Source organism: Morone saxatilis, unplaced genomic scaffold, assembly GCF_004916995.1.
Source record: "Morone saxatilis isolate NCDOM2014 unplaced genomic scaffold, NCSU_SB_2.0 Contig15, whole genome shotgun sequence".
Taxonomy (NCBI): Eukaryota; Metazoa; Chordata; class Actinopteri; family Moronidae; genus Morone; species Morone saxatilis.
The window spans coordinates 14,770,683-14,797,236 of NW_023339707.1; the positions used below are offsets into that span (position 1 = coordinate 14,770,683).

The 26,554-nt window shown below is 39.6% G+C and overlaps 2 protein-coding genes across 2 annotated transcripts in view; one reads left to right on the plus strand and one right to left on the minus strand.

Annotated features, from left to right (window-relative positions):
- Positions 1–26,554, plus strand: part of cacna2d3a (calcium channel, voltage-dependent, alpha 2/delta subunit 3a) — a 107,933-nt gene that overhangs the window by 75,649 nt on the left and 5,730 nt on the right. The window contains exons 19-34 of the mRNA XM_035656128.1: positions 322–383; positions 517–584; positions 1,587–1,632; positions 2,126–2,223; positions 2,326–2,419; positions 2,698–2,793; positions 3,116–3,237; positions 4,077–4,154; positions 17,410–17,471; positions 17,928–17,972; positions 18,066–18,128; positions 19,662–19,732; positions 21,696–21,771; positions 21,886–21,938; positions 23,126–23,181; positions 25,731–25,845. Of these exons, the coding sequence (XP_035512021.1) occupies positions 322–383; positions 517–584; positions 1,587–1,632; positions 2,126–2,223; positions 2,326–2,419; positions 2,698–2,793; positions 3,116–3,237; positions 4,077–4,154; positions 17,410–17,471; positions 17,928–17,972; positions 18,066–18,128; positions 19,662–19,732; positions 21,696–21,771; positions 21,886–21,938; positions 23,126–23,181; positions 25,731–25,845 (1,205 nt within the window). The remainder of the gene's footprint in view (positions 1–321; positions 384–516; positions 585–1,586; positions 1,633–2,125; positions 2,224–2,325; positions 2,420–2,697; positions 2,794–3,115; positions 3,238–4,076; positions 4,155–17,409; positions 17,472–17,927; positions 17,973–18,065; positions 18,129–19,661; positions 19,733–21,695; positions 21,772–21,885; positions 21,939–23,125; positions 23,182–25,730; positions 25,846–26,554) is intronic.
- Positions 7,485–13,359, minus strand: LOC118324021 (leucine-rich repeat and transmembrane domain-containing protein 1). The gene is made up of 4 exons (XM_035656127.1): positions 12,730–13,359; positions 10,529–10,913; positions 10,205–10,410; positions 7,485–8,941 (listed from the first exon to the last, which is right to left on the minus strand). Exons 1-4 carry the CDS (start codon positions 12,764–12,766, stop codon positions 8,418–8,420), a joined length of 1,152 nt encoding a protein of 383 aa, XP_035512020.1. The 5' UTR covers positions 12,767–13,359; the 3' UTR covers positions 7,485–8,417.

Consider the following 26,554-nt stretch of genomic DNA (forward strand, 5'->3'; position numbering starts at 1 on the left):
TGTGTGTGTGTGTGCGTGTGCATGCATTTTCAAAGCTTAGTAAAGAGCATTTTACATTAGCCTGATTATTAAGCATTCATTATGTATGGACACAAATACACACACACTCAAATGTATGTTCACATCTTCATCAAAATACATACAAAAACACACATCCATCTGCAGAGTAACACGTCATGTGGCAGACTGCCAACCAAAGCATGTACTCATCACACCACTAGATGGAGCCAGACTGCAGGGAATCACGTCAGATAACTGCCATCGCACTGCCTCATGTTTAGTGTAGCGTATAATGAAATGTATTAATGTCTTTTATTTCAGAAACGTGTGCTGGTGTTGCATAATGATTACTACTACACAGACATCAAGGGGACTCCTTTCAGGTAAGAAAGATAATGTTTCTGTGAGCAGTGAATACAGTTTAGAATGACTAAAGCGTCTGTATTCTCAGTTGTCTTTGCACAACAAAGAACTGGTGAGCTGTCATTTAAGAAAATATTTTTTTCTTATTTTTAGTCTAGGGGTAGCTCTTTCCAGAGGCCACGGGAAGTTTTTCTTCAGAGGGAATGTCACAGTGGAGGAAGGTAGGAAATCCTTCCTTTTTCTTCTCTTCTTTACTCCTACTCTTTTGTCGTCTTTGTCTCTCACTCAGCAGACACATCTTTACTCAGCTGAAGTGGTGGATGTTTTCAGATACTTTACTGAAGAAAGTAGTAGCAATACCACGTTGTACATATAATACCATATAATACAATACACCAAAAGAGAAAACAGAAAAGGTATAAAAAACAACATAATGTATAGAAAATTTAACATAATTCATATTTTGTAGTATTTAATTTTATAATGATAAGCACTTACCGCAGTCAGCCATGCCCTGCTGTTGCTTACAATGTATAATACGTTGTCTGAGCTTGTTAGTTAATTTAGTTAAAGCTATACAGCCTGGTGAACTGGTTTATTATTAGTCATGTTTGTATTTTTTGATGCAGAAAGTTTCTTCAGTAAATGTTTGAAACAAAGAACATTACCTAAGTATTTCAAGTATAAGTACCCCTTTCAGATCTTTACATTATTATTTTACAATTTCTGTTCATGTGTATACATATGCTATACACACACACACACTCAATAGTAATGTAGTGATAATGAACTTAAAAGCCACAATTGGACAGGAAGTTAAATTTTTCTTTAATAGCTCCTTAGATGTGTTTTACTTGTATGGTGTGTATGTCTGTCCCTGCCTGTATGTGTGCCTCAGTGTGCATGTGTGTCTATTTTCATGTCCAGCCTCATGCATGTTAATATTCATGTGGTGGTGGTGGTGGTGGTGGTGGTGTGTGTGTGTGTGTGTCTGTGTGTTTCTCTAAACATGTCCATCATGTGGAGCCCTCTGAGCATGACTTGGCTCTTCCTGATCTAATCAGACCTGTCACATCCATTCAAAAAACACATTTTTCACCCTTGGTGTGTGTGTTTAAGACTGTGTGCATTTGAGGTGTAGATGCCTACCCCTATTATTATGAGTTCATATTGAGTGATTTTGCTGATTTAGTTTGAGGTATATAGTTCTTATTTTGTTACAGGACTTCATGACTTGGAGCATCCTGATGTAGCGCTGGCAGACGAATGGTAGAGTATATTGACACTGCTGTGTGTTTCCATTCAGACAATATCATCCTCATCCCTTATTCAAGTGACATAGTGATTGATCTCTATCCAAAATAACTCCCTAATTATGAAATTAAAGAAATCAATAATCTTGCAACAATTAAACATTTATATAACAGATTTGGGATCTGCAGGACTTTGACTTGATGGTTTGTGTCACTTGATGACTTGTGGTCACCAGGATTGGGAACCAACATCTAAACAAATTACTATAAATGCTTTTCAAACTAATGCTTGTAAAGGGGGGAAAACCTTCTTTGTTTTACTTCACATTTTATTCATCATAGATGCCTTGCTATTCAAAAGTAACTAAAAGCGACTGGAGTATATGATCACGCTTGAGTTGTGATTGCAGATAATCATCTGAAAAAACTCAGTTTTCAAATAGATGGTGCCAATGATGACTGTGTTATTATAACTAATGTCCCTATTGTCTGTTCTTGTTATATTGCAGGACATATTGCAACACAGACGAGCACCCAGAGCACCGCTACCTGTCCCAAATAGAGGCAATCAAACTCTACCTCAGTGGTTACGAACCCCACCTACAATGTTAGTTAAACTCATCTACAAACCCCACATTCCCCTCTCTGCTCTTAAAATTAAATGTTTCTCATGTGTTGTGACTGATTTGTGAAAAACTTGCCTTGGTAGGTGACAAGGAGCTGATTCAGGAGGTTCTCTTTGATGCGGTGGTGACTGCGCCTTTAGAGGCCTACTGGACAAGCCTTGTGCTCAATAAGTCTGAGTATGTCACTCATTCTACTCTTCGTTTTCCATGACCTTATTGAAAATGTTTCTTTAAAGACTTAACACAGACTGAATCCTGTAGTCAAATACCAGTTTTACCCTGAAATGGTAATGCTAGTGATGATGCTACTGACAAATTTTAGCATCTAACATAATTTTACAGAAAACCAAAAATCTAAGGTTCTTGTAAGAGCTTCTGTTTTATTTTAAGGATGCTGATTGCAAACTTACAGTCACACACAAATGTTTACTGTAGTTATGTGTCATACTGCACAGGAACTCCGATAAAGGGGTAGAGATAGCCTACCTGGGTACAAGAACGGGCCTGTCCAGAATTAACCTGTTTGTGGTGCCTGATGAACTTACAAATCAGTAAGTATGCTAAGGGTATTCAGTCTGTATGATTCAAGAGTTTCTTTATTATCTCCAAAGGGCAATTTGTTGTACAGAGAGTTAACTGCATGACCACATAACTATCAGACAACAATAAGAAAACAATAAACTATAAGTACAATACAAAGATCACATCGATTTATTTAAGAGGCCAATGGCAGCAGTAACAAATGAATGTACAAGGATATATGCTTAGGAGTGTATGAGTTGATTGTCTCTTTGTTTATGATTACATTAAGTACAACGTTTTGTGTGTGCATCCTCTGTATCATCGTCACCTCTGTTTTCTGTCTGCTTCAAGAGACTTCCTGACAGCTGAGGACAAAGAGGGGGTGTTTAACGCCGATCACTTTCCCCTGTGGTACAAGAGAGCAGCTGAACAAGTTCCTGGTACCTTTGTCTACTCTCTACCTTTCAACACAGGTTAGTTGTAAATCTCAATTTTCAAAAGGGTAATAAAGTCAGTTATTACTTTAAAAATATTTTAGTTCTACACAGTAGCCATTACTAGTGTAATATAATGAAACAGACCACTAATTGTATAGACGTTTACTAAACTGAAGATAAAATACATTATAAGATCATTCAAAAGAAGCTTACATTTAACTAAATTCACAAATAAAATGTATGCTCACTTGTATTAGAAAGATATAGAAAGACCTTCTTTTTTTTATTTCCTCCATCTCCTCGTTTCCTCTTTCACCCATATTTGGTCGTTTTCTCTTGCCATGCATCTCTACCTCCCCTTCCTCTCTTATTAATTCTGGGCTGTGTTCTTGTGGACAGGACTGATTGCTGTGGGTTGAAATAAGATATGGTAGGAAGAGGTTCAGCCCTTTCCATAGTGACTTGGCCAGAACACACACACAGAATCACACACACACACACACACACTTGCACTTCACGCATATGCAGTTTAACTATGTCTCTAAGAAATGGTTTCTCCTCCAAAGGGAGAATGTGTTCTCATCTGTCCTCAGCCTCAGGCTTTCCATTAGTGCCAGCTAATACAAGTGATCTGAAAGCCTCTTATTTACTCGCCGGACTTGCCTTGGATGCACTCTTCCTCTCAGGACTGTGGCAGTTAGCTGTAGCCATGAAATAGTACTCTGTGGTATTTATGTTCAGTATTTCTCTCTCCAATCACCCTGTGGTCAGTTCAGAACTAATATAAGGAATTATGATATGCCTCTAATGTGAACTCTGTATGCGTGTGCCTGTGTGTGTTGTGTACGTGTGTGCTTTTTATGTGTGTGGCTTAGGATCAGAAAACAAGAGTGTTGTATTGGCCAGCACTGCCATTCAGCTTCTGGATGAGAGGAAATCGCCAATAGCTGCGGGTAAGTGGGGACTCAAGTGGCTCTTTCTTTCTCACACACTTCTACATTGACATAGGCTGCAATATTCCCTTCCTTACAATGCTGTGTAGACCTTGTTTTCCTGGTCTACAGTTCTCTCCCCCTACTCCTTTTCCTCTTTTTTGAGTTGAAACACTTACTGCCTACATATACTGACTGTGCTGCTATTTTTTATCCATGTGTTTGCCCCTGCATGAATATATGCTCAAAAGAAGGCGAGAGTGCAACATGGCGCCGTTTGGATCCAAGAGTATTTATGCCTAAATATATTAATAGAAGCCAATTTCATAAACGCCTTTTGTGCCTTCCTTTTTTACATTTTTTTATTTTTTTATTTTGTGCTGTGCTTATTTAGGCATATTGTGGCCTAGAGGATTTCATTGTGGCCAGCCTCATCTCACGTCCTGGTGACTCAGAAGCCCCACAATGTCACGCCCTTATAATGCAACTTGGTGCAATCAGCAAGTTGATGGTATGAATTGCCAGCCTTGTTCTGTTTGCCATCAGCTTGGTTCCGGACCAAAGGAACTGTAGATTAAATGGAAGAAATGGGTAAAAAGCGGCAACATAGAGTTATGGTTTGACAGTAGTTGTGGTTTTGTCTTTTGTGATATAACATCCTTCCTTACCCATCTCTCCCCAAAGGAAGTTTTGTGTATCTTGGAACTAATGCAATATTTTAACAGTTGTACTCTGCAGTACATGAAGATGAAAAAGAAAAGAAGAGAATAGAAAAAAATACATAATATATTTTTGTTTTCAAGTGATTCACATAAAAAAATTTGTAAACACCTTGTTTGCAAAAATCTGAATATTTATTACAGCTTCGGACACATTGAGCAAATTACAAAGATACAAAGTTGTTAAAATGTACATATACATAGGTAGGCAATGTGTTTCTGGCTCAGTTTTCTTCCTCTTTGCAGTAAGGTGCCTCCAACTTTCTTTATGTTTATACTTTGTATTGAAAGTCCTCTTTTTATATTGATAGCTTTAGTAATAGCACAGTACAAATGTCTTGAATGAGCAAATTATTCTATTCAAATACAGTATTGTAATCCTTTCCACCGCCCAACACATGTGGCAAGAAACTATGTGGAGCAGAGCTTTTGCCTCATATTAAAAACGTCTTCTGATGATTATCTATGTAAGTTCTCCTGTCAACAGATGAGAGCCATTAATGCCAGTAGAGGAATCACAGAAAAAGATCTGGACAGAGGGAAGAAGAAAAAAACTGAACAAAGGAGAAGGAGGAAAACCTTTTGGAAATGCAGTGATACAATAAGAGAAGAAATAAAAGGGCAGAGAAAGAGAAAATTATTTCACGGTGCCTGAATGCGTTGACATGAAAGCAGTGCATTGTGGGTACTCTTGGCCTGGGGGAAACCACTGGAGCAGAAGGACAGAGATGATGGGAGAGTCTGTGCGATGCCACAGCACACATGCACACAGAGTATGCATCAGATTTCTAGCAGAGCGGTACACAAGCAGCCCACAGTTTACATCAGCCCACAGTATTATTTGAACCTGTTGACTTGATCACAATTGTTTTAAGGATAGTATAATTCTCTCAAATGCTATTTAGCAGCAGTCCAAATGACTAATCGTTAACAAGGTTTCATGAATACCCTAATGTTACATTGGATGCTGATGTACAATAATGATTGTACATCAGTACAGTACTTGTATAATCAGGCTTATCAGATCGGGGGATGTCTGTAAGGATGAGTTTATATAAGAGAGTCAGATGGGAAGATAGATGTAGGCTAGAATGCAAATTTAGCGTGGGCCGGTTAGGGCCAGTTTTCACTGCCCCGCGCTCCACTGAGCTGTAGACTTGCAAATACACTAATACACTAACTTAACAGGACAGGCTGATGACATCACACACCACGGGCCCTGGAGACATCGCTTGAGTCACAATGTTACCGTGTGCGTACATAGACACGCGTGCGTGCCAGCGTGTTTGTATGTGCCAGTGTTTGTGGTCACATCCTGAGCCACGTGCAGTGAGTCTGTGAGTAATATACAGAGCGATAAAACTCAGGTCAGGCGTTAATACCAAAGGCATCTGTGTACGTTCATGTGACTCCACATTACACTGAGTAAGCTAAATCACCGCTAATGGCAAACTATCAATGTATAGATAATAATAATGAAAGCTTGTAATGTACACAGCAAGCTAAATTTTTAGTATAGTTTACAGATGACTTGATATTTCATTATACTATACTATAGAATTCCCTTGTGGCAGTACCAGTCAACTCCATCAGACAGAAAAAGAATATCCCTAAGGATATTGCCCAATATATCCTTAGATTTTGAAAGTATCCAACCGAAAAAAATCCCACTCCCTCCTTCCAGGGCTCCCTCCAAAGCCCCTCCCCCAACACACATTAACATTCTTAATGTATCCAACTACACTTCATGTCTCATTAACACATATTTCTACATACTACATAGTTCAGGAAATAACAATTACCCACCTGAACAAAACAAACCAGATGATTACCTGTCCTGCAGCTCTTGCTGTCGTTGAAAGGCCAAGCGTTGCTTTATCCAAACTTTTTGTTCGTAGCGTTTTCTACTTCTGTGTCTCTTTTCTTGTTATGTTTGGCAGTGCAAACTGTTGTAGGTATAGGTAGAACTATACATTTTGGCGATTTTCTCTCTACCATTCTTGTGCGACTAGCTTGGTAGCCAGCTGATCATTTCACGATTGGCTAGGTTTATTACAGGCCTGTGACTGCTACAGATACTATATAGTTTTCAGATTTTTTCAGAGCCTTTGATTTATTGATTTCTGTTGGGTGTAAAGAGAATTTCAAAAAAAGATGCTTCTGAAGTATATTACCTTCCCTAGTTTTAAGGAATAATCCACAGTATTTTCATAGAGATATGTGTGTGTTTACCATTTTCTCTTGTCACGTGATTTGACATAATAATTGTTTTATAGAAACTTCATTAACCGAAAAACCAGCAACACATTAAACTGAGAGCAGCAAAATCACCCATGCAATGTCTATTAATTTTAAGATCCCCATTGTAACACCTTAAATGAAGGGTATTTTCCTTCCTTTTTTTAGAAATTGGTATTTTTTTTTACCAAGGGTTGGATTTCCAAACTTGAGTATTGTTTACTGTAAATTATACTATTTCCTTATATAAACAACAAACAAAGTGACACTTAAACAGCAGAATTCACTCTAAAGTGGACATCTCTTTTTCCAAAATAACCCTTAAAGATACTTTCTCCATTTAAGTAAAGCATGCCTTCTCAAATTAGTTGCCAGTATACATACAGCAAACAGGTAAAATGTTAAATGTTTCCCTTTATTTTATATAATACATACTACTGAAGGACATGACTACCACCGTGTGATCAGCATTAACGTACAAACAAGACTCAACTGATGTCAAAAACTGTAGATCTAAAAGTTTGTGGGTGTGACTTTGTGCAGCAGGATGATAAAAAGTCATAGAAAAACAACAAGGCTGAGTCCAGGTTTTGTTGTTTTCGTTTTAGTTTGTTTCATTATTGCTTCAACGAATTTCCCATCTTCACTTCAGTCGTCAGAAAAATATCCTTTAAGAAAACATATTTCTTGCTCAAAACTATATATCACGTTATTAGGCACAAACTCTTAAAATCTCTATAAATATGTGCATATAGTATACATCTCCACACACATACACACACTCAAGCACACATGAAACACAAAACATACACAAACATCCGTTCTTGTTCTCTTACTCTCACGTCAATGATACAAACAACTTAGAACAGACAGCAGCTGCCTACTATGAGTTTTCAAAATTACCTCAAAATTATAAACAACTACCAAAAGACAACAAAACTCTAAAATATTTGTTTTTAAATACCAGCGCTTTACCATTATACCTACAAATACACAATTATAAATATATAGCAATTTGTTCATATCTGTGATATGCATTTCTCAGACAAAATGGAATTGATTCCTTTTGGATTCTTTGGCCTACCCCTCGAACCCGCATACAGTAGAAGATACTCTTCTCATCAGTGCATAGTCAAATACCTGTGGAAATTAGCTACCCAAGTCTCAGAAAGGAGGTGAACATACACACATGCGCACACATTAATATTCTCACTCTCTTTTTTTTTTTCTCACAAACACACATGCACTCACACACACGGCATCCAGAGACGATTAGGTTAAAGGGTTGAGGCTCAGGTTTTAAGTCCAGGGTTCATGTTATCATCTCCTAGGCGATAGCATTCTCCAGTGGTTCCTTCTCATCTGCTGTTGCATGATCTGCCCCCTGCGCTGCTGCCAACTCCTCGTTCTTCTTTAGCTCCCGCTGATACTTGGCCATGATAGCAGCGTAGGCACAGCCATACACTGCTGCAGCCAGCATCATCAGACACACGATCCCACACACTACGCCGGTGATGATCACTGTGGCAATTGCGTGGCGCAAGTTGACAGGCCGGTGCCTCTGCTTAGGTTCACACTCAGGCAGGTTCCCTCCCCCACCTCCTCCTCCCCCACCACCAAAACCCTCCCCCATTGCCATGGGGACATGGAGAGCATGGCTTGAAGGATGAGCATGGTTGCCATGGGTGTGGCCTCGCAGTAACCTCTCAGATTCCAGGTGGTGTATGTTAGCAAACAGGTAATGGTAGCTTGTGGTCATGCAGGTGTGGAAGAGCTGGTAGGGGACTTTCTGCAGGTCTCTATCCCTCATTTCTTCTGGCTGAGAGCAAATCACCTCATCCACCACTCCACCTTGGGATCAGAGTTAAATAGTTAGAGTAGGGAGGGATGGCAAAAGACAGACTAACAGACAGAGGGAATAAGGAGACATGCATCAGTCAGTTGTGCACATTACATGCTGTTAATAATTTTCTTTTTTTTGGCAGCTTACTACAGAGGGGGGCACAATCATAATCATCATAGCTGAGTCTGGAATAGCGCATTGTTTGAGATATTTATTCATCTAGGGTGTAATGGCTTTCTTTGATTGGCCATAATAGCAAGTATATGATTAACAGCTCAACTACTGGAGCCGAATGAATCATCTGTTGGAGAATGTGTGGAGTTAAGACTTCATCAGCTGCCCTCTGTTTGTCCAGTAAATCATCTCTCCCACTATTCATGTCGAGTGTGCTCTGTCATACACTTCCTTTCTGCCTGCATGATTAACCACTGGCTTTCTATTAAGCACACATCCTTGTATCTGGGTCTATTGTTCTGTTTTGCAGTAATTAGAATTTTCAGCCTTTAAGACGAAAGCTGTGTCAGGATAACATAGGCATGTAGGCGGGCCAGTCAACTCCAAGTGAGCCTAGCTTTCATTGTACAGTGGTTATTTTGTTATCTAATGCACGCTGGGGTTGGTCTAGCATGGAAAATAATGTACTCTACAATTGAACTCTTAATCACCCATATACACTCTATCGCTGGCTGTCACCACAGGGACTGCTGCATAGAGTACCTAACATCTCAACATTATTCTGGAGATTCTTATTGCTGCATGGCACTTTTTTGCTTAGCTATAAGGTCAATGTCAGTGAACCAACAGTTACAATAAAGACTCTACAGTAAATTCTGTAAATTGTGACCATAACATAATCCACAGTACTCACCAGATGTTAATAACAATATAAAAACCAAAACAATCTACATTTCTCCCACAACTACAACATGAGACACACACATGCACTCATTCCACCATCTTTAATAACTGGACAGACCTTTTAGTCGGGTCTTAAATCCACTGTGTCAATCTCTCCAAGGGCAAAATACTCAAACTTTATATCCATTTGGGGATAGTCTATTTAATCCCTAAAAGAGGCTCTCCTCTCATTGTGTAATATGTGCCATAGAGCCCAGCCATATCTACTCTAGTACACTAGTAGTTTAAGGATGTGTGCTTGTGTTTTACCATAATTTAATACTATTTCAAGCTGGAAAGGCATTGAGATGGATGAATATTGGAAACATTACAGACGTTCCCCAGCTACTGCCTAGAGCTACGAGTGGTCTAACCTTTAAAGAGGTACGTCTCCAGCCAGAGTTTGAGGCCTATGAGCTGGCAGTCACACCTCCAGGGGTTGCCTCGTAGTGTGAGGCTGTCCAGGCGGGTCAGGGCCTCCAACAGGGAACGGTCCAATCGTGTTAGCTTGTTATGCGCTAGCCCCAGGTGGCTAAGGTTCCTCAAGCTGTCCCCCATGGCTCCAGGGAAACCCCACAGGCTGGAGGAAGGGACATGTCAAGGAAATACAAGAGATAAGATACAATGAGTTATGTGCTATCAAGTTTACTATGTGTATTGTTCGACAAGAGGCAAATATTCAAGTTTTGTTGCTTAACCTGTTGTGTGAGAGGTCAAGGTGTGATAGTGAGCGAATAGGCCCAAGCAACCGCTTGTCAAGCTCTCTCAGGCTGTTGTAGGCCAGGCTGAGGCGCTGTAGAGTTCTGAGACCCAGCAGAGCGGTTGGTGAAACAGATGTAATCGAGTTATTAGATAGATCGAGAATGCGAACAAGGGGTATTTCTCTAAAGGCCATTGATCCCAGCCCCCTGATACGGTTATCTTGGAGATACAGTTCCTGGGTGTCTGGATGCAGTCGTCGGGGGATGTCATATAGGCCTCGACCCCGACAATCTACTACTTTGGTGTTGCTGTTGCAGCTACACTCCTTTGGACAGGCATGTGACAAAGACAAGAGGGAGAGGAGGGCACACGCCAGTACCACTGTGGAGACAGTGGGACACAATTTTGGATTAGACATTTAAAGCATGTGTATATGCAGCTTAATAGAAGAAATAAAGAAATACAATTACATATACATTTTGGTTGAATAACATGTGAGCTCCTACTATCACATTATTGCATACATTCACACTACAGTATTCAACTGCCACTTTGGCTTGGCATAAATATATGGAATGTACATATGAATATTTTTGAAAATGAAGTCTTGAGAAAAGAATGAAGTTCACTTTGTTCTAGGACTGTTCTTTGTCTGATAAACAAGAAAGTAAACTTATTACTAATATGCCAACTCCCACCCTCCCTTAGACAGTGGCCCTTAGTGACTTCACCAAAGCTTCATAACCCTTCACCCACACTCCTCCCACACACAAATCCATACACAGCAGATATTGGGTGTCTGACTCCCTTTAAGATGACTTCACATGTCCAATTCTTGTGGAACACTACAGCAGTATTTATAGCACTGGCTGGACTAGCTCGAGGCTGGATGAAATGAATCTCAGACCCAAGCCCGGGCATGTAACAAGCTCACAAGTTGCATTCATAGATCCTGAACATATAGCTACACCATGTTTATCTTCATAGGCCCAGCAGCTAAAATGTTATTCTTAACAGTACAGCAGCCGTTATCTTAATTGGGAATGTTTAGTGTTTTCTCAAATGGGAATTATCTCATTTTGTCCTGTATCAGGCAGCATCTCCCCCTAGAATCTCTGCCTGAATTATGCCTTTGTAATGAGGCAGCTGTGAGTTCTCATATCACTGAAACTTATTTCCACACTAATATAAGGAAACATTGTGCAGCTATTAACTATTATCATCAAACAACCATTGGGGAATGTTGATTTGCATGGGACAGCACAATTTAATTGTTTAAATTCTATGGTCACACAGCACTCAACCAACTCACATAACTGCTATTTAGCATTGAGCAGTTAACCGGCAGTCTCACTTGGAAAATACTAAAGCCATTGTCCCATTGCTACCCTATTCTTTGAATAAACACTATTGTAACATAGTCTGCTAATTAGAGTGGCAGTGTCCCATTTCCAAACATGTAATCATCATTTTGTCTTTGTCTGGCTGTTGGACTTCTTGCAGTGGATTAAGATTCACAGGTTTAGAAATATCCTGTCACAGGTGCTCCAGGTCTATTCTCAGGTGTTACTTTGGTACAGTGGCAATATTTCTGTTATTATATTATGTTGCTTGCTTCAACAAAACAATCAGAACATGGCTGGGTTGAGATTTAGCACGCTGTAGCGCAAAGCCCTGTGTTAATTGCATCTTTGTTAGTGAAATGAGAGTGTGTGTGTATGTATGCAAGAATGCACTCAAACACATGTGCTTACACATGTGTGCACTTACTCATAAACAAACTCATATACATACGATGCATACATAGACACATATAAACAGCCTCAGCTCAGTGGAGCGTTGTAACAGCAGCTCTAGAATGAGGTCAACACAGGAGAATGGCTCTTTGCTCTGATGTGTCCCTACAGCCCAAAGTACACACAGAGAAGCTTGTAATGACATGTACACACAACCCACAACAAGTACCTCTTAAATCAGCTTGGTACCAATGTCTGTATCTATTTGCCACAGGAAACATTCAGAGGCAATGCTAATGTGCGGCTATAAACATAACAGTGTGAATGTAATGCTGCCATGTGTGTTGCATCCTCTCAGTTATACAACAGTTTACACAACATACTAGTCTCAGCAGCTGATAGCAGCCCACCTACCATGCACACATACAAATACACACTCACACAAGTGATGGAGCTCCTACCTCTCATATCTGCCAGTCGTCCTTGGGCCGCTTGCATTTGTTTGTCTTTTAGCTCCCCTGGATTCTACTGACTGTCATTGGTTGATGATCCATTAGCCATCAGTAAGGTTGAGATTAGCTATCCTGACTCTCATCTGTGTAGGCTGATAAAGTCAATAGGTAGGAATTAGAAAGGCTGAGATCAGCAGCAGAAACTTGTGTTGCCCTCAGGATCCCCAACACTGCCTGCACGGGCATGAAACCCCATCAGAGCGGGAAGAATAGAGCACAGTGCCTACTGCCAGCCAGCCAGTCTGGGAATCACTGTAGTTAGGGAGCTCTGCTTCTATCTCTCTCTCTCTCTCTCGCTCTCGCTCTCGCTCTCTCGCTCTGTATCTCTCTCTATTGGTCTCCCACTGTCTCTCAAACTCTCTTTCTGTCTCTTGTATTTTTCTTCATGCTGTTGTTTTGCCTTTGTTTCTACGCATTTCCCTTTCCTCTTGCTTGGTTTGATTTTAGTTCTGCTCCTCTGTTGAATCCAAATCAACACTCTGACCTCTGCGTGCGTATGTCTCTCTCTCTTTCTGTTTTGCTCGCTCGCTCTTCCTGTCCCCAGTTGTATTGGTGAGTGTGACGGTGTGACATCTCCCAGCGGACAGCTGTGCCTCTTAAATCACAGCGCGCACACATACGCTGACATTCACGTATTGCTCTGGCAAGAGTTGAGCAAGACAAAATTAGATTGCATCTACACAAATACTCAAACACTTCAACACACAGTGAACACAGTTGGAGGATGCCCGTTGCTGTGGCATGCTCTGATGATATTATGCATGAGCCGTGGGCAGAAGGGCTGGCAGAACACGCCCCCAGCACAGCAACACAGAACGCACGAATGCACACATACACATGCACACACACACACACAGCAGGATATTAAGCTGTTGCAGTTAATTTACATGATTTATTTTGCATTTAAAGGGATTGACTGTTGAGCCTATATGAGCTCATGGGTCGCTTGAAGGAGAAGCAAAAAATGGACAAAGCAGGAAGAGATTAATGATCAAATAATTTTTAACGATGAATATGATTAAGCTTACAAGCTGACCTTGGCTTGTAGGGCCTTCCCTTGTATTTACCCTCCTGTCCATCCATATTTATATCCTTTCTTCCGCTGAGGGGCATGACAATTATTTTCATTCCGTCATATACAGTGAGCAATTAATTCACATGTGAAGATGTTTTAGAAAACATAAATACTCTTGCACTTGCACCTGCGCACACACACGGACACTTTGCATCCACATTAACATGCACACTTGAGTGGTCATGTACTCCTACATAGTCAAATGCATCCTCAAATGTGTGATAACACCATTTTATTAGCTAAAAGCCCATATGGGTGATGTGTACAGACAGCATGTTGTGTTTGTGATGTTATGTTTAAAAAAATCTTAAGCATCAAGTTACAAAAAAACAGAGCGAGAAAAAAACATGTTGTCAGCACAACATGATACAAACACTTATATCATCATACTATCATGTGCATATCCTGTGATGCATTTAATGCATGTGGCATTAAGGCCTACTATTACTCTGCTATTAAGGGAAAACTACAAAGATGGTTTGCATGATTTGCATATGATCTTTTCTGTTAAATCTTACGGCTCATTCAGAGAGCTATTTGAGATTTGGCCACCACAGAGATTTAAGTTTTTTAGCTGTAAAGCAGTGAACTGTTGGATTAGTTTTAAAAATATTCATTAGTCAAGTCTCAATTTTGTTTCAACAAGAGTGCAGATGAGAGGAGAGGCCAGTGGAGACTAAGTCGTGTAGACTGCTGGCATCCTTAACAACAGCCTCCTGTTCTGCTCATCTTCTGAATGTTGCTCAGCATCTTGACATGATCCACCCCTGTATTGTGTAGCTGCTGTGGAATGCACCACTAAATTTGCAAATAACTACATCTTTCAGACAGGTCTGAGTGTTTGTGACACTTGTATGTGAGGTTGCTTGTCCTAGAGGTGTTTTTGCTGTCACTGGGTTGTGAACTGATCCATACACAATTAAAGAGAAAAACACATACACACTACACACTTGCTTGCCCTTGCTATAGAATGAACATGAGCACATACATGATGCACCCTTGCACGGATGGATTAGTAAGTTTATACAGTCCTTATTAGAATCCCAAATACCTGTAGGATTTAAACCAGTTGTCATCCCTCCCTGCCTGGAATTGTACTGATAGGAGATTGGTGATGGCGTGGATTTGGAGAGGATTTTATGTGTTTTCATCTTTGGACTCATAAACCCAGCTCAGGGCATAAATAGCCCCAAGTTCTTAAATCATACCTAGGGAAATTAAATGTTCTCTCATAGTACAGAAAATTCCAGAGCATTAGTGAGACAGATTTGGGCTTTTGCCTTTTTGTTCTGAGCCGACTTTCAGGTAGCAGCCAACATCCGTACGCTTTTAACCTCTAATACAGTTTGACAGAGCAAACTCCATGTACTGCTCATATTGGGTTTATGTTTCCATCCTTGCTTAACCGATTGCCCATCCTATACTGTTTGTAACTATATTTAAAAAATTGTTTTATCCTGTATAATGTTTTAGATGAGTTGTGTTTTCATATCTTATATCTTAAAATTATTTTGATGTTTCAGGTTTTAGGAATCGCAATTTTTGTCTGACAATTGAATTAGACTTCCTTATCTGTTTTCCTTTTCAGTCACTGTTTTCTTTGTTTTTACAGCTTTTTTTAGAGTAGATGATCCTGTGTCTTTTATTGGCTAAATGATGTAGGTTCTCCCTGATTTTATACCATGTGTGTTTCCAATGCTGTTGCCCAGCATCTTAAATTAGCCTCTCCTCCTGGGTTTTCCATGTGGGTGTAGAAATGGTGGGCTGCTGAAAGGATCTGGCAAAGCTTATGACGGGATAATCTGCACCTGTTCCTCTGGGCAAGGGCTAAAACAGGCCACAGCAGCACCCCACTGCACTTAAACAATCACACAAATGCACAGTCACACTAAAAGAAGTGCAAACCAATGGAATATTTCTCACTGATAATGTTCTCTACACATGGCAGATCACTAAATTTTAACTCCAAGTTTTCAGTATTTTATGTTTCTAAGCTACTACTATTGTATTAATACTATTAGCTATTTGTGTATGTGTGTATAGAACCAACATTAACATTGGTCCAATATAATATATATAATAGACATTAACTCAGTTTTTTTTACTAACATAACAGTAAGAAATTTAAATCTTACCCATTTAATAGCTATGAATAAATAATAAATAAGCTATTCATAAGATCTTAAACAAGTCTAAAAACATGATGTATAAATTATCCGATACATCTTCCAAAAAATACTAAATTAATACATCCATAATTTTACAACAAGACTAATTTTGGCAAAACAAATTTAATTTACAGATGTGGGGCATCCAGTTTGGAAATGAAATGGGTTCAAACATCACATTTTCAGCTACAAAAAAAAGGTTGGTCATGGCTTATAATAACATGACTTAGCTTATCAATTTCATTGTTGCAATGTGAGGCAGTTTTTCCCAATTCGCTAGCTTGTTGCATTGCTTATGTTTCTTACGTTTTTTTTTTTTGTGTGTGTGTGGTGTTTAAACTTTTAGTGCTGATTCTGCTTCTTATGTATTTCACACATCAGCCTACCTACATACCTTCATACAGCAACATATAGCCCTTAAACAATAGTTAATGTTTCATTGCAATTTTTATAATTTGCCCTGTATCTACATAATAATAGGCCTATACCAGCTTGAAATACAGGTCAGAAAATGTCTAAATTGTCCAATCAATATGTTGGCCTTATGGTAATTTAATGTCCCAACTGTTAAATCCAGCCAAATTCTGCATTCTCTTCCATTTAGTTACTACCTGCGGCTGTTCTGCATTTTCTCCTGGAAAGACTTACAGACCCCAAAAGCATGGCAAACCCCCTACTGAGAGAAAGTTAGGGTCCTCTGAGTCTTAGTGGCAGGGGGTAGAGGGAGAGGAGGGCGAGGAGGAGAGGAGGGAAGTTAAAGCCTGTGGTGAATGTGTCAATCTTTCCTCAGCCAACTCTGAAAAAGCTGACACATTTAATGTTAGCGACTGTTTGGACTGTTTTTCCACGCAAGGAATTCTGGTCAGATCTGTGCATTTAGGGACCTGCTGGGATGAGCCTTATGGAAGTGAGAGCAGCTCTGTATACCAACTCTGGAAATGCCTGTCGGGATAACAACGGGGAGGCAGACTGAGGAATTGGATGGATTTCATGTGGGCACAGAGAGAGAGGTCTGGTTTAGAATCGTGTGAAACTGCATTTTGAGTGTGGTTAGCAGCATCTGTGAACATGTGTGCAGATGGTACTAGTATTACGTACACACACAAACACTTAGCCTTGCAGAAAAATAAGCTGACACATGTATGATGCAGGGTGTAATTGCCCTTTTTTCCCCTTTTTGACCAGAAGGGGTTTGCTGCAATGGAATTGGATGTGTTCCCTCAGTTGGGGTTAATGAAAGAGGCACTGTGTGTATATTAACAATCTCTCTCTTGCCTGTAGGATGACTTCTGTTGTGATACAGATCACAATGTACTTGCACTTGCACTTGCACACACATGAACACACACGTCCCATTGCTACATCTCATTTGTTTTCCTCTTTCAGCCGTGGGCATCCAGATGAAACTGGAGTTCTTTCAGAAGAAATTCTGGACAGCCAGCAGACAGGTACGTAGACATAAACACATATCCTGCATGTTTACACGTTCATATTATGATACATATAACACACTTGTAAAACTAAAATAACATAGCATCTCCTCTAACTACATACATAATAAACACGAAGGCAAGTAAAGTAACGAAAAAAACTGCGTAAAACATTTATTTGCTTTCTCAAAGCATCCTTGGTTTTATGACATTCTGTACTTTAATAATAACTAATAAATGTCATAAGTATTTAATGACTCAAGCAACCATAAAAGTTTAAATTGTTTGGTGGATCTTTTAACACGTAAAGGTCATCAATCTGTTTCCTTCCATTTATCCATTTAAAAGTGATTTTGGAAGACAGTAAAGGTTTTCAGCTGACAAAAGGAATCTGTGTTCTCGACCAAACAGCCTAAATATTTGGTGTGACACCCCGATAGAGTATGCAGATTTTTATTTTTATTTTTCTTACAGTGTGCAGCATTAGATGGAAAATGCTCCATAAGCTGCGACGATGAGGTTGGTCAGCCTTCCTTTTCTCAATGAACCATCCATGATTCGGTCACTTTTACTTCTCACAACTGCTTTAACACTTTGTTTTCTATTCAACAGAACATTAACTGCTACCTCATTGACAACAATGGCTTTGTTCTGGTAGCAGAGGATTACACTCTGGTAAGACACACACACACAGAGCCAAATATGGCAAGATCAATAAAAAGGATTGTATAATACTCTGTTTTAAAGTTGTCATAGTTAGAGTAAACACATTTATGTTTGTAATGAACATGTGGAAGTCCAAGGCGCATATCTGCCTCATTTGTTTTCCTATTATATAATATTTTTCCTGAATTTCATGGATGTTGTTGTTTAGACTGCTCTCAAGGAGACATGGTGCTGCCCTAGCATACACCCTCTGCTTAGCTGTCATCAGACATACTGTCACTCTGGCTTTGGCTCATCTAGAAGCCAGTCCGCTGGCTGTCACTGTCCTTCCAGTTCTCTGCATGTTCTTTTCACGTGTCTCTCACATGCAGGCTCCTCATTTTTTGTTTGATCTTAATTTAGAGGTGACGGAGCATTTAGGGTTCTACTTGTCAAGTTGTTTTATCTCTTTGTTGTTATGTAGTGAAAATGTCATTGAATTAACAAGGTAACATTAATGTGACCCAGAGAAATGTTGTATTAAATGTGTGACAAGTCTTGTGTGGGCTGTCGGGGCAAGCTGGAGGATCTACCAGACTGTCATTTCAGGCAATTTCATGCTGTTTCGAGGGAGAGGATTCAGGGGTTTTTAATGCAGCTGAGGTGGGATTCTCTGGCTCCAAGGTGTAGAGAAAATTAGGGTGTTGGGGGGAGTGGAGGGTGTAGTTCACCCTCCCAGCCCTGTGGCTGATATGGCTAATGGATGCTAATGGTTTGATAGCGTTGTCCCTGTGGCATCACCTGGCTTGGAGCAATTTGGACAGGCAGGGTGTAAGGCCTCTGACTGTGTAATAGTCATAAATCTCAGGGGTTTTGAATTATGATGAAACAGTTGATTATTAACAGAGAATTAAAGGGCAGTTTTTATAATCAATTAATCATCTCTTATCTTTTATCAAGCTTCTTGAATATTCATATCTATATCATTGTAAATTATGGTCTGACAGAATAAGTAATTGGAAGATGTCACCTTGTGTTCAGGAAAATTTACCTTTTTTAGGTATCAACAGGAAATATGGGGAGGGAGAGGGGTGCAGGGGGGCTTGATCAGCTAAATCCAAAGGTGAGGTGGTTGTTCTTTTTACAGACTAACAGAAACTGCTTCCCATATGTTTGAGCAATGTCACCAGGTTACGTATCTTTAGAATTTACTGTGGGAAGCTTCATCTATGGGAAATGTCATTCTTAGTTATGTCCCATAAAAGGCACTAAGTGTTTTTTCTCTTTGGCCGTGGCCACTTGGTCATTTGGCAGAACAGAAGGAAGGACCCCACAGACCATTTAGCAATGTAAGAGGAATGGTGTCTGCATGCTTTAGGGTTTTGGTAATCAACAGTTTCTCTCATCCAGCCCGATCTGGACATTGCAAGTGTCAAATTTTATACCTTTAAGAGCTTCTAGCCTTATAAACACATAGTTTTAAGAGGATGTTAGTTTTACATTTACCTTTTGTTATGACTTGTTTTATTAAATAAAATAAAATCTCTTTTTCTTCTTTCTCAGACAGGGAAATTTTTTGGAGAAGCAGAAGGAGCTGTAATGAGTAAGCTTCTGCAGATGGGCTCTTTCAAGAGGTAAGTATTTCAAACTGCACGTGTGTGTGTGTGGGTGTTCTGTATGAGTGTGTACTTATACGTGCCAGCACAAGTGTACATATGAGTGTGTGTGTGTGTATGCATGTGTGCAAATGTATGTGCATAATATCAGGCAGGCCTCAGAATGAGAGCATGTCTCCCCTTGCGCTGACAGCTCTTAACTTGGCCAATCGTGTTGAGCTATTCAGCACTGAACTCCGACCCCTCGCTCAGCAGAGTTCTCCGTTAGGGGATTACAGCAAATCTTTTCCTGAAACGAAGGAATTAGGAGAAACTTGAAGTCACACACAGACACACACATGTAGACACATTCACGCATATACTGCTTGTTGTAGAGCTGTGTCTCCTGGAAAACGCCAGGAGCAGTGGGTGGCGTCTTTCTGCAATTAATTTGGAAATTTAACCCAAGAGGATAACTTTCCCAGTTTTAGAGAACAGAAATGCAGAGAAGCAGACACAGACAGACACATTGTAGGAGTCAAACTGGTACAGTCTAACACTTGTGGAATCTTTAGAGAATTTAGTTGCACAGTTAAATGTTAAATTTATGTTTGGACAGAAGCTTACAACCACATTTCCAACATTGCATCAGGACTGTACCCGGCATTCAGTTCTGCCTTCGGGATGTGGGTGAAGAGTTTGTAGCCATGCTGCCTCAGTGCATAAAAATCACGGGTGACAAATCATCACACAAGTAGACAACCACGCCTGTTTATCATAGGGATGAACCTCAAAAGCTGACAGCAAATGCTTTACAGACCCACTCATAAAAACATAGAGGCCTACAAGTGCTTTCACTGAATCTTTAATGTCGGATGATGAGGGATTGTTTAAAATTAAGGATGACATATAATGAATGAATAATACAACTTGTGTCAGTGAAGTATTAGCATGATGAGTATTAGAGCTTATAGATCATAACACTAATGAATCCAGTACGATCTGTCTTAACCCAGTGCCATCTGCAGAGAATTAATGTGCTAAGTTGCAGCACAGTTTTTGTCTTGATTAAAAAACATTAAAAAAATTGCACCTTAAGTACTTTAAGTGCACCACTTAAAGTTGACACAAGCTGCCAGGTTGGATTTATCTGTCCACTTCAGGGCTACAGATGAAGATCCATTATTTTGAGTTACTTTTGGTTTATACATCTTTTTAAAAAAGCAATGAAGGCCGCACTGTGACACACAGATATTGCATTGGTCTAAGTTAGCTGCTAACACCATTATGTGGCCTGGCTTAGCGCTAATTGGTTCCTGGCGGTGTGTTGGAGCTGTGTGTCACCGGTACTGTGACTGAGGTTTGAACATCGCCCAGGGCTGCGGATAGACTGGACCCACTCAGACATCACACACATGCTCACACACACGATCTCACACACAAAGTATTGTCAAGTATATAGGAACTTATCCACAGGCTATGAGAAAGTGTCCAGTGTGTATGTGTGTGCGTGTATATGTGTGTTAGGAACCCCTTCAATAACCTCTCCTAGACAGACCCAGACCTCACACCCTCAGGCTCTACTAAGCCCTTAAATCCTCTGATATCCCCCCAATATCCCCAAATCATCTACACACACACACACACACACCTTCCTACATCACTTTGAGGAACCTCTCAGGAAGCTCTCGGCTTTCAGTTGCTTTCCTTTTCCCATTCTTGCCACATCCATCCAATATATTATCCGTAGGTAAAGCGGCAGTTATAGCAGAGGTGGGATCTTTCCTTCCTGCTCCCACACAGCAGTCCAAAAGGCCCCGCAGGCATGTAATAGTAGAGATAATGTGTGAATCAAGGCTTGTATCACCTTATCCGGGCTATATCTTCCTGACAAATGCATTACTTATTAAAGTTAAATCTCTAAAAACATTCTACCTATCTTTACCTCATTTTATCTCTGTCTCACTTTCTGTCCTCTCTTTTCTTATCTTTATCTACCCAGGGTCACGCTGTACGACTATCAGGCTTTATGTTGGGTTTATTCAGAGAGTAGTGACAGCGGACACACACTGTTGGATGTGAGTACTGCATTTCTTCACACTGTTTAACCTTGTTGTTTGTATACCTTTCTTTGGGACTACGTATTATATATTTTATTGTGTCTGATTAGTATTTTCTCTGTCTTTGTTTAGCCTTACTTTGCTTTCTTCTCAGCCATGAAGTGGATCCTGACTGAGCTTGTCATGTAAGACTTGTGTGTGTATGAGAGTGTGTTCGGTATGTTTGTAATAGCACAGACTCGCTGCATACATGTGTTTTTGAAGACTCGTACGGTGGCCTCTCCTGTCAGATGAGGTTAACTGTGTGTTTGTGACTATACATCAATAGTATGTTTGTTTACAAGCTCCTCCACATGTACGTCGACGTGATCATCAGTGATCATGAGCAGTAATGGCTACCTGATGTTTCCTGTGGCGCGGGTACTCCTATGATGGCACGTTGTGGTTGCGGGGTCTTCCTGGGTGGTCTCTTGTCGCCACAGTGCATTACTGGGAGGATTGAGTTGTCAGTGCTAATTTTACAGTTTCTCACAGTGCAGACAATTTTTATCTTTGTAACATAAGTTATTTTTAGATTTATGAGTTTCAATTTCCATGTATGTTTTTCATTTTATCAGGATAAAAAATAATAATTTTATACATATGAGTGACTGGACTAATGTATGTGGAGGTTATAAAGGTTCAAAACAGCCCTCACTTTAAATACATATCACAAAAAACACACAGAACACTGAAAGTGATACATATAGTAAGCCCTAAAAAGAGACATACAAAGATGTTATGTTAAGTGATCTGTAATGAGGAAACGCCAACATATTATCCTTTTTAAAATTATTTATATTACTTGTCATGTTCAGATATATAACCCAATCATCTGTATATACAAAGTGACTAATTACAAGATTAACAAAACACAACCTGTTTTATAAGACTTATGTATGACTCGTCAGACAGGTCATATAAGATTTATTAAGATAATTATTATAGTAGTTCACACTTTACTCAGATGAAAGGAGTGATATTCAGCACCAACCTGCGTGATCTGGAAGGCATACCAACATTTTTTTTTTCTACAGCTATTTAACACTCACACTTTTCATGATTGTTTTGACCGAAAGACCTAGAGTCATCTAAGAAGCAAATAAACATGAGGGGATTGTTTGTAACTAGGATAACTGGCAACGAGCAAAGATTCATAGCTGTGCTGGTTTTATTTTCAACTGCTTTATAAAACAGTTTTTTCCTACTGTAGTTGTTGAGAAACGTTTGTAGTGTGTGTAAAAAAAAGTTGGAATGCAGGAGAAAGTGTTACAGTATTATATAAGCATGGGTTGGAGTGTGTTGTTATGAATGATATCTTCTCCATATTTAGATTCCTGGTCGAGTTCAACTTGTATAGCTGGTGGCACTCGGACCTTACAGCAAAAGGTAAGAACACACTGTTTGGTGATCTGCATGTTCCCTCTCTCGGTTTAAAGCAAACTCCCACATGCATACCCTTAGATAAAAATAAACAGCTTATGCTATAATTGAAGTTATATACAAATGTTTTATATACATTCCTAATTATTTTGGTGCATGCACACAGCACTGCATAATGGGTAATTTAAGAGAATCTGAAATGGTTCATCACATTTTATTTTGAATGTCTGCTAAAGTGCAATGATTATGATACATCTACAAAAATAACCAGCCTTCTTATTCTCTTTGTTAAACTTTGATTGCAGATTGTTAGGATTTACACCAGTTTACACACACATTTTTAAATTAATTTTTTACAAATATAGTTTTGCACTGCTGAAAAACAGATTATTTCCTCTTACTAGCAGCTGCCAAGTTTTAATTACAAATGAAATGGCTATATGTATTTTAATGTATGTATTCATGGTCTTCAAGTTTACATTTAGAAACAGAAATGAAAATAACGTTTTGGTAGCAATTTACAATACTACACACAGTTGTGAGTTGTTACTACTGAACCAGTGAGGAAGAAATCAGGAAAAACATGACCTGTTGATGACAAGTTGCTACAGAGTTTTTAAATTCACCAGTAAAGATATTCATTAATTATCAGGTCATACTTAATTTTTCCTCACTTATTACTAACAAATTTGTTTACCATATTGTACAAACATTTTTCATCACTAGATACAGCTATTCTCTTTTGACAAAGAACAAAGTAAACAAAGAAAAGAAACAATACAATAAAAAGGTTTTTATAACAGTAAACTTTCCTGTCTCACAAAGAAGAGAAAGGAAATGAAGTGATATTTCAATTGTACATCTGCCCATGAAAACATTAACGTCTCTTAAAATAATGGTCAAAATGATGTTTGATACTTTCATTTTTACATATAATAATACACAGACGAAAACATACGCTGTCAGTTTTTCATACTAATGCTTGAGTTCGCATGGGACGAAAGTTCACTGCATACAGAATAAACAACCAGTGTCCTGAGCACTGACCTTCTGTCTTCATCTTTGCCATCACCCCTCTATTTCCTCTCGGTCCGAGTCAGTGTGACCACTGGAAAAACAGAATAAAGAGGAACAATCCAAACCCTAAAAGTAAAAATGGCAGAACACAAGATTACCTCAATTGACCTCAGTGTGCGAGAGGGTGTGTGTGTTGTGTGCGTGTGTCTGTCTGCACATACACTTGTATTTGTTTGTGTGCGTAGAGGGGGTTACACTTGATGGTTTTATGATCTGTAAGGATGTGTGTCATAATTGTAGTGGTGGGAAGCAATATCCGCTTTGTAACAGGAGAAAAAAGGCTTCTCTCTCTCTCTCTCTTTTTCTCACTGTCTATTGCTCTTTCTCTCCCTCTCTGTTTTTATGTCTTTCCCTTCTTTTTCTGTCTCATTTTCTTCCTAGAAACGCACGCACATTCTCATATGATTACCGCCAAGCTATGAATGCTGTGATGCCTTATGCTTTATGGAGTGTTGAATATTGTTTGCCTGTCTGAAATTAAAGCCTCACTAAGGAGCATCATATTGTAACATTAATTCTAGCCAAAACTAATATGAAAATATTTCGTATGCGAGAGAGAGGAGAGAGAGAAAGAACCACAAAATGAAAGTCTATAAAATGCTTTCCTTGCATACTCTTATCCCGAATGAAGTGAAGCTGGGCATCAGTGCTCGCCAAGCAGTCGAGACAATTTCACAGCTGGCTAGCCTCAGGTCTTAGCAGCACTTTCTATATCTTTTTACAATAGAGACACAGGCCTGTGACACACAGCTGAAACACCCCAATTTAGCAGCCCGTAACCCAATCTACACAGCCTCTGAAGCTGAACTAATCCCAGACGTTTATACATGTAGGCTGCGTTTCTCACATGCGTACAGTTTATATACAACCGCACACACGCACACATTATTTCACATAATAATGCTGCACTGCTGACACTCGGTAATTAAACCGCTTCATTCAAATCACACACATAATCCACCATCTTTAGAAATATGTGTGTGTGTGTGTGTGTTGTAAAAAATGTGCCAGTGGCCACCCTTATAAGACTGAATTTGATATATAAAGCATGTCTTTAAATGTTAATATTTGGTATTCAAAGTTTAATTATATTAGCTCTTGCTTTAATAAGCCTGCTTTAGAAATATTGACCCAAATAGAGGATTTTGCCTGTCTATCCTGTAGAATTGTTTCAAACCTCTGGGTGGCGGAAGAGTTCAAGCAATGTTGCATAAATGGCTGGGTTAGATTTACACTGGAAATATCTCCAACGGGACAAGAGGCAGCTCTGGTTCAGAAATGCTGATTTCTTTCAAACTTGTATATTTGCAAGGATGTGGTGTGTTTGCTTACAATTTATTTGCACAAGTATTTTAAATATTTATATTACTTTGAAATGGATGTTTTGTGACTTTCTCATTCTATTCCTTTCTTTCTTTCTTTCTTTCTTTCTTTCTTTCTTTCTTTCTTTCTTTTCTTTTTTCTCTTCCTCCCTCCAGCTCAGAGGATGGGTCGGACCATGCAGGTACCGTGTGACACAGAGTACCCGGCCTTCATCTCTGAGAGAACCATCAAAGAGAACACAGGCAACCTTGACTGTGACGGCTGCATCAAGTATGAGACACGCACACATGTGAACACACGTCAACAACAACAGTCTTAATATCGCTCTCCTGTTAAACAAAACCTATTTGATCAGCTGGCCACTCCGCTCCATAGAACAAGCTAACAATGAAAAATGAATTCTCTTGTAAACTCTCATCTTGGTGAAATATTTTTATCTCTATAATCCCCGATAATAGGAAACACATTTAAGTCATTTGTTGTCTGCTGAAAACACTTTTATCCAGGCAATCCATCAGAGACACACAGAGACACTCACCCTCTACTCCGAGAGTTTGAAATACGAGGCATTTAGAGATGAGGGAGAGAGGTGGAAAAAAGGCTTCCTTTAAAAATGGGAAAATGAGTGTGGTCCCCATTAACAATTTGGGCTTTCTGTTAGGCAATTGTGGGGTGTTCTCTCGATCCCTCCAAAGGGCCCTTCATTGCTCCCAGCTGTGGAACTGCCAGGGAAGCTCAGAACCCTGCGTTTGTGTGTGTGTGTGTATGTGTGTGTTTTCCTTGTGTATCTGCTGCTGGTATAGCCCCACAAGGTCAGCAGGGTAACCACTGCCCTGGGTGCAAGGAGTAAAATGCGGTTGGGGATGCAGTCAGACCCCAAACACACATACTGCATACACACACCAGCAGTCTCTCTCACACACTCGCACCCACCCACCCACCCACGCATCACATGACAGACGCTTGTTTCAGAGAAGAA

Bases quoted from the DNA above. Each gene is read 5' to 3' on its own strand.
- LOC118324021 (XM_035656127.1), bottom strand. From the start codon at position 12,766: ATGCAAGCGGCCCAAGGACGACTGGCAGATATGAGAG. The intron at 10,914-12,729 runs GTAGGAGCTCCA...CTGTCTCCACAG, and splicing joins ACGACTGGCAGATATGAGAG to TGGTACTGGCGTGTGCCCTC. The intron at 10,411-10,528 runs GTTAAGCAACAA...CCCTTCCTCCAG, and splicing joins CTTGACCTCTCACACAACAG to CCTGTGGGGTTTCCCTGGAG.